Consider the following 8,113-nt stretch of genomic DNA (forward strand, 5'->3'; position numbering starts at 1 on the left):
ACAGGATGTGACTACCTCTCTCAGCTGAAGCGAATTGTTGCCACAACAGAAAGGACCATCATTGTGTGGGATTATAAAGCTCAAGGGAGCAGCCAGGTACCAAATGGAGAGATATACTCAAAGAAATGAGATTGTCTTTTTTGTGCTGGAAGGATATGGGCACCACCTTTGTCTATGGAAGATCAGTTTCCTTATATGTAAAATGAGGGGATTTAACTAAATAATCAGTTTCAGCATTAACAGTACTATTAATATTTTCCACTTAGTGTGTATTTAATGTGGGGGTATTGGGTTTTGTTATTAGTTGTGTTTGTTTTTAAATATATTTTTTATAGCTTTTAGAGGGAGGAAGGGAGGAGAAAGAGTTAGCAACACCAATGATGAGAGAGAAGCATTGATTGGCTGCCTCCTGCACCCCCCCTCACTGGGAATGGAGCCCAAAACGCAACCCTGGCATGGGCCCTGACCAGGAGTCGTGACCTCCCGGTTCATGGGCCTATGCTCAGCCACTGAGCCGCACCCACCGGACTTGTTTTTGCTTGTGATAGAGGCCGATTCCTTTCTTCCTTTGATGCCCTTCTCCGAACCCAAGTATTAGCTTTTTGCCTACACTCACATTACCAAGTTCACGGCTTTTCTCTCCAGTCCCATTTCATTTGGTAAGAAAATTGCTCAAATCAAACGCCTCGTTCTGGCAAAAAATCTACTGGCGAAGCCCAGCCAATGTGGTTCAGTGGTTTTGTCGACCTATGAACCAGGAGATAGTTGGATTCCCGATCAGGGCAGGATGCAGCCTATCACTGATTCTCTCTCATTTTTTCTTTGATTTTTTACAGAGAGGAAAGGAGAGAGATAGAGAGCCAGAAACATCAATGAGAGAGAAACATCGATCAGCTGCCTCCTACACATCCCCCACTGGGGAAATGCCCGCAACCAAGGTACATGCCCTTGACCAAAATCGAACCTGGGACCTTTCAGTCCGCAGGCCGACGCTCTACCCACTGAGCCAAACCGGTTTCCAGCCTCTCATCTTTGATGTTTGTCTCTATCTCCCTTCCTCTCTGAGATCAATAAAAGTATATATTTTTAAAATGTCCAAGTCTCACTCATTCTAAAGCAGTGGTTCTCAACCTTCCTAATGCTGCGACCCTTTAATACAGTTCCTCATGTTGTGGTGACCCCCAACCGTAAAATTATTTTCATTGCTACTTCATAACTAATTTTGCCACTGTTATGAATTGTCATGTAAATATCTGATATGCAGGGTGTATTTTCATTGTTATAAACTGAACATAATTAAAGCATAGTGATTAATCACAAAAACAATATGTAATTATATATGTGTTTTCCGATGGTCTTAGGCGACCCCTGTGAAAGGGTCGTTCAACCTCCAAAGTAGTCGCGACCCACAGGTTGAGAACCGCTGTTCTAAAGGAAATAAAATTTTAAAAACATGTATGTTTTCTGCTTTAGGTAGAGACTGAGTTCCAGGAGAGCAATGGCTTTATAGCCTAGGGAACCCAGTGTGGCATTGGCAAATGCTTGTGACTACTTCTGGATAAGCGTGGATATTGGGCTATTTTCCCCCTAATTACTCCTGGTGAAATAACTGGGACTTGGATTCTTAACTTTCCTGTTTGCCATCCAATTTTATGTCAGTGGTCTTTTAACACCTGACCTTTTTATGATTCCTGTTAATATTCCTTACAAACCCAAGAAAGGGACATTCACAGAATTACATCAGAAAATCTCACCACTACTGAGCCCCGGGCAAGCACCTCACCTTTTCCCCACAAAACAGCCCCAAATGCACTGTAGGGCTCACAGTGAGTATTCATTCACTTCTACTTAGTTAACTTGGTGTTTCATTCAAGCTCCTTTAACACTGTGAAAAGATCTAAAATAAGAAATATCAGAAGTAAAACTTTTTTTAAAATATATTTTTATTGATTTCAGAGAAGAAGGGAGAGGGAGAGAGAGTTAGAAACATCAGTGATGAGAACATTATTGATTGGCTGCCTTCTGCACACACCCCGATTGGAAATCAAGCCTGCAACCCAGGCATGTGCCCTGACCAGGAATTGAATCTGGGATCCTCGAGTCCACAGGCTGAAGTTCTATCCACTGAGCCAAACTGGCCAGGGCCAGAAGTAAAACTTTTATCAAACAATACAGACAGCCCAGCTGGCATGGCTCAGTGTTTGAGCATCGATCTATGAACCAGGAGGTCACGGTTCAATTCCTGGTCAGGGCACATGCCTGGGCTGTGGGCTTGATACCCAGTAGGGGGCATACAGGAGGCAGCAATCAATGACTCTTCTCATCATTGATGTTTCTCTCTCTCACCCTCTCCCTTCTTCTCTGAAATCAATTTTAAAAATGTTTTAAAACAATAGGGACAATATTTAAATTTCATATTTAGATATGTGGAGCAATATAATAACTTATGGAAAGTGCTCTTCTGTTCCCAGGAAAACTACTTCGTCATAAAGCCGATGGACCACTGCCTCCTGTGTGTGTGTGTGGTGCCCATGTCCGACCAGCTCTGCCGCGATGACATCCTGCTGGGGGATGATGGCGGGTTTGTGAACAAATTCACCGTGAATACAGAGGACTTTGGGTTAAAGCAAACCAAGACCAAAAAAAAAGTACAAAATCAGGTCTTAGACTCCAAGGACTTTAAAAGGTCAGTATATCACACAGCTGGTCCAATTGTTTTCATATAGGCATTGTTCAAGTATTTATGTAGTTAAGTAAGCCCTAGCTAGCTTGGCTCAGTGGATAGAACCTGTATATTATTTTTTAAATTCTGAATTTATAGCTCAAAATGTGATGATAATCTTTTATTTTTCCATTTTAAATGATTTAGGTTATGAAATTTTAATTAAACAATTAAAAGTGGCATAATGCATAGGGCGGTATTATATATGCAGGCTTTACTCCAATTCAGAGTTGCACTTTGATGAAAGTCAAGTTGAAATGACAAATAGACACTCAACATGATGTGTTTGTGTGTCTAACATAATCCCTCCCTTTTTTTCTCCCTTTAATTCCCAGTGTTAAAAGGAAGCTACATAATGACTGGGTTATGAAAATTAAATTTATTTCAACCCTAAATTGCTTTGGATCCTGCTCCTTAGACAGTGTTCATTCGTTAGTTTTGGAATCCTTGAAGAAACTTGAGGATAATGGGTAAGTTCAGTCGTTTATGTACATGAATATTGTGACTTTGAGGGTTTTTTTTTTTTTTTCAAATTATAAGAGGAGGTTTATTTAGAGAGTTACAGAGTTAGAAAGAAGTGAGCCAGTTGGGCTGCGTGGGCTCAGGAAACAAGCAACAGAGGCAGAAGAGGGCCCTGGAGGGTAGGAGGGAGGAAGGCAAAGGTAATGTCCTGGAGGGAAAACGGGGGGAAGGGAAAGGCTTGGGTGTGCTCCACAGGGGGAGCGTGCACCTCGGGCTTTTTGTAATTGATAAGCCCAGGGCAGCCTCGGAGCTATCAAATTGGTTGTTAGAAAAATCAACGTTAATTATTCCATCGGTTTGACAAGTTGAGGTTTTCAGGAGGAAATTGAAATTATTTGTGCCGCCGAAACCGGTTTGGCTCAGTGGATGGAGCGTCGGCCTGCGGACTGGGAGGTCCCAGGTTCGATTCCGGTCAAGGGCGTGTGCCTTGGTTGCGGGCACATCCCCAGTGGGGAGTGTGCATGGGGCAGCTGGTCGATGTTTCTCTCTCATTGATGTTTCTAACTCTCTATCTCTCTCCTTTCCTCTCTGTAAAAACTCAATAAAATATATTTAAAAAAAAAAAAAGAAATTATTTGTGCCAACGATGGGTCCTCCTGACAATAGTTTGGCTCATTTGTTGTTTGTTGCTATAATCGATCGGAATAAATCAAGACAGGTATATCCATAACTATATTTTCCTTGTGATTCCTTTTTTAAGAAATATTTGCTCTTAAATGCTGGTGTTCTTTAAAGTTCTGTAGGTAGCCAATGTTAACTCTCACTTTCTGTGCAATCCTTGGAAATTCATGCACACATACATTCTAATGTTATGTATTTTTAACTTATGTAGTAGTATCGAGGAGAATTTAAATGCCCACTGTCCATAGTTTCCCGTAGATTTGGTGCTTGGTGGTTGTAAACATTGAGATTATCTACAGCGGTTCTCAACCTGTGGGTCGCGACTCCTTTGGGGGTCGAACGACCCTTTCACAGGGGTCGCCTAAGACCATCCTGTATATAAGATATTTACATTATGATTCATAACAGTAGCAACATTACAGTGATGAAGTAGCAACGAAAATAATTTTATGGTTGGGTCACAACATGAGGAACTGAAGGGCCAGAAGGTTGAGAACCACTGATCTAGAAGGTGAGTTGTTGTTTTCCCCAGCTAGCCAGCACTTTCTCTTTTGCCCTGAAAAGCACCCATTTTGCAATGGTCAGGAGTTCGTCTGGGAGCCCAGTGTTGTGCTTCCTGGCATTTACCGTGTCTCCTGGGATTTGGCTGATGATACATTCAGCCCAAGGGCGTCAGTCAACTGGCTGGGCTTTTCAGTTGCTTCCCTGGGCCCCTCTCCTTCTAAACCTGGAAGCAAAAGAGCGTCCTCAAGTGCTACCGTGTCATCCTGCTTTCCGGAAGCTCACTGCCACTGGAGTGTCCGTCACCCCAATAGGAGGAGAGCGGGGGCCACTCCATCCCCAGGTGCAACATATTCCTGCTCCTGTAGTTTCCTGTAATGAGTCTTGAGCTGAGCCAGATGAAACCACGTTTATCCCAGTCCATAACTGGCCAGCTGTTAAATGGGAGCTAGCACGGCTCCCAAGAAAGCTGAAAACTCCTCTCAAAAAAATTTTCATTTCAAAAATGATTTCTTATTCTGGTTACAATTTTATGTGATAATTTCATGAAGTTTTGTATCAACAAAGTGAGCACTTACTATTAATTATGTCACGGAACGCATGTTGGCCTGTTGCAAGACATATGCTGAAACGTTCACCCATAGCTTGCTTGATCATTTCCCAGAAATGTGCAAATAACTACCAGGCGGTTATTTATTTTTTACTTAAATTTTTATATATATAATGAGTTCAGAGAGGAAGGGAGAGGGAGAGGGAGAGAGATAGAAACATTAATGATGAGAGAGAATCATTGATCCTGCACGCTCCCCACTGGGGATCAAGCCCGCAACCCGGGCATGTGCCCTTGATTGGAATCGAACCCAGGACCTTTCAGTCTGCAGGCCGACGCTCTATCCACTGAGCCAAACCTGCTAGGGCCCAGGCAGTTACTTTTTGTCAATTACCCAATTCAGAGGCAGATTATTACATTGGAAAGCATGCAATGCCCTTCGGTAGGGTTGCTGTGAAGCCAGATGGAGCTGCCTTCGATCCTAGTGCCATTAGCTCTTCTTCAATCTTTCCATCTTTAAGTGGGAATACCTACCTTACCATCTAATAAAAGTTTCCTGGCTGCAGTGGCTCAGTGATTGAGCACCGACCTATGAACCAGGAGATCACGGTTGGATTCCTGGTCAGGGCATATGCCCAGGTTCAATCTCAATCCCCAGTGTGGGGCGTGCAGGAGGCAGGTGGTCAGTGATTCTCTCCCATCATTGATGTTTCTATCTCTCTCTCCCTCTCCCTTTCTCTCTGAAGTAATATATAATAAAGAGATAATACACAATTGACCGTCACACCTTCGCACAGGATGGCTGCCCCCATGTGGTCACAAGATGGCCAACAGGGGAGGGCAGTTAGGGGGGACCAGGCTGGCAGGGGAGGGCAGTTAGGGGTGACGGGGCAGGGAGGGGAGGGCAGTTGGGGGTGAGTTGGGAGACAGCAGTCCCGGATTGTGACGATCTGGCCTGCAGAGGAGCAGTTAGGCATCGATCAGGCAGGCAGGCGAGGGGTTGGGAGACAGCAGTCCCGGATTGTGAGAGGGATGTCTGACTGCCAGTTGTGGGATCAGGCCTAAACCAGCAGTCAGACATCCCCTGAGGGGTCCCAGATTGGAGAGGGTGCAGGCTGAGCTGAGGGACGCCCCCCCCGCAGTGCACGAATTTTGTGCACTGGGCCTCTAGTATATGGATATGTGTATGTACTGCCTAAGTTAACTCACATGAGGTGCCCAACTTAACATCTGGAACAATGGGCACGCCCCACACTGGGGATTGAACCTGCAACCCAGGCATGTGCCCTGACTGGGAATCAAACCATGACCTCCTGGTTCATAGGTTGATGCTCAGCCACTGAGCCATGCCCGCTGGGCTGGAAATTTTTTCTTCAGTAGAAACAATACAGAGTGTTGTGCTAATATCACCACACTATGGAGTAAATAAATGTGTCAGTGCGGATTTAATAATTACTTACAGTATTTTCTGTCAGTAAATGGATTTATAACCAACTGAGAAATGAGCCCTATTGAACATAATCTACTTGAATTAGAATTAGCTTCATTCAGGAAAACCCAAGTTTGACATCAGGTTTGTGTTTCCCAGGCCTGTCAGGGAGTTTTCCATGCCAAGAGGAGCGAACACTTTTTGCTACTGTATAAAAGCCAATGTCATTGTCACCGGAGGTAAGAGAACAGTCCATGTTGCACAGAGAGTTTCTGTGTTGCAAATTGTGCTCTCCTTATTGAACATGGAATTTTCATAAAGCTGTATCATTTTACTGCTGGGAAAACCTTTTAGAGAATTTAAACATGTAAATAAAGTCCAAACTGTCTGCCTTTTGTTTGTTTTTGTTACTCCCCGCCCAAGAATATTTTTCCATTGATTTTTTTAGAGAGAATGGAAAGGAGGGGGAGAGACAGAGAGAGAAACATGGATGTGAGAGATACACATCCACCGGTTGCGTCCCACACGCATCCTGACCAGGGCTGGGGATCGAGCTTGAGCCTCCAACCGAGGTACAGGCCCTTGACTGGAATCGAACCCAGGACCCTTCAATCCTCAGGCTAACACTCTAGCCACTGAACCATACTGGCCAGGGCTTTTTTTTTTTTTTTTTTGGTGGCTTCTGGGTTCTTAGAAGACCTTCCGTAGCCCAACAATATGTGAAGCAAATTCCTCTGTATTTCAGTGTTATTTTTTATTGTTTCGTTTTACATTTTAACTTTAGTTCTTTAATGTATCTAGAACTTATTTCAATGTGTGAGAGCATGTGTTCTTAGCTTGGGACCCAGGTGTGGGTTTTCAGCTCTGTAGCCCCTGAAACTGACTACACTTGTGTCTCTAGGTACATTTTTCCGGAGAGAAAGTTAAAAATTTTATCAAATCATCAAAAGGGGTCCATGACCAAAAAAGTCAAGAGTCGTGGTTTAGAGTTATCAGAGAAGGCCATGGATATAGCCTTAAAAAATGCCAACATCTAGCCCTAACTGGTTTGGCTCAGTGGATAGAGCGTCGGCCTGCGGACTGAAGGGTCCCGGGTTCGATTCTGATCAAGGGCATGTGCCTTGGTTGCGGGCACATCCCCAGTGGGGAGTGTGCAGGAGGCAGCTGATGGATGTTTCTCTCTCGTCAATGTTTCTAACTCTCTCTTTCTCTCCCCTCCTCTCTGTAAAAAATCAATAAAATATATATTTTTAAAAATGCCAACATCTCAGGGCTAAGTAGGGTAGAAGATGGGAAACCAGGTTATCTGCTGAGAATAAGGGCCACGAAGATGATCTAAGAAGCTGGGAAAGGTGGAGGACGGACGGGAATATTCTTTGAGCCTCAGATTCCTCATCTGTGATGCTGGTGTTCTAATTAGTGCAATGGCTTTGAGCCTGGGCTCTGAAGTCCGATTGTTTAGGAACAAATCCCAGCTCCCTTACTAGCAAGTTGTATGGCCTTGGGCAGGTTATTTAACTTCTTTAAGTTTCAGCCTCATCGGTAAGGTGAAGTTGATAACAGTACCTATTCATAAGGTGTGGCTCAGTGGTTGAGCGTTGACCTGTGAACCAGGAGGTCACAATTTAATTCCTAGTCTGGGCACATGTCCGGGTTGTGGGCTCAATCCCCAGTGTGGGGTCATGCAGGAGGCAGCTGATCAATGATTCTCTCTCATCATTGATGTTTCTATCTCTCTCTCCCTCTCCCATCCTCTCTGAAATCAATA

General features: G+C 44.0%; 1 protein-coding gene across 1 annotated transcript in view; it reads left to right on the forward strand.

Moving 5' to 3' along the window:
• The window catches only part of WDR64 (WD repeat domain 64), a 56,474-nt gene that overhangs the window by 7,092 nt on the left and 41,269 nt on the right, over positions 1-8,113 (forward strand). Inside the window, exons 4-7 of the mRNA XM_006761342.2 lie at positions 5-96; positions 2,472-2,686; positions 3,058-3,192; positions 6,505-6,584. Coding sequence (XP_006761405.1) covers positions 5-96; positions 2,472-2,686; positions 3,058-3,192; positions 6,505-6,584 — 522 coding nt within the window. The remainder of the gene's footprint in view (positions 1-4; positions 97-2,471; positions 2,687-3,057; positions 3,193-6,504; positions 6,585-8,113) is intronic.

This window comes from Myotis davidii, unplaced genomic scaffold, assembly GCF_000327345.1.
Source record: "Myotis davidii unplaced genomic scaffold, ASM32734v1 scaffold174, whole genome shotgun sequence".
NCBI lineage: Eukaryota > Metazoa > Chordata > Mammalia > Chiroptera > Vespertilionidae > Myotis > Myotis davidii.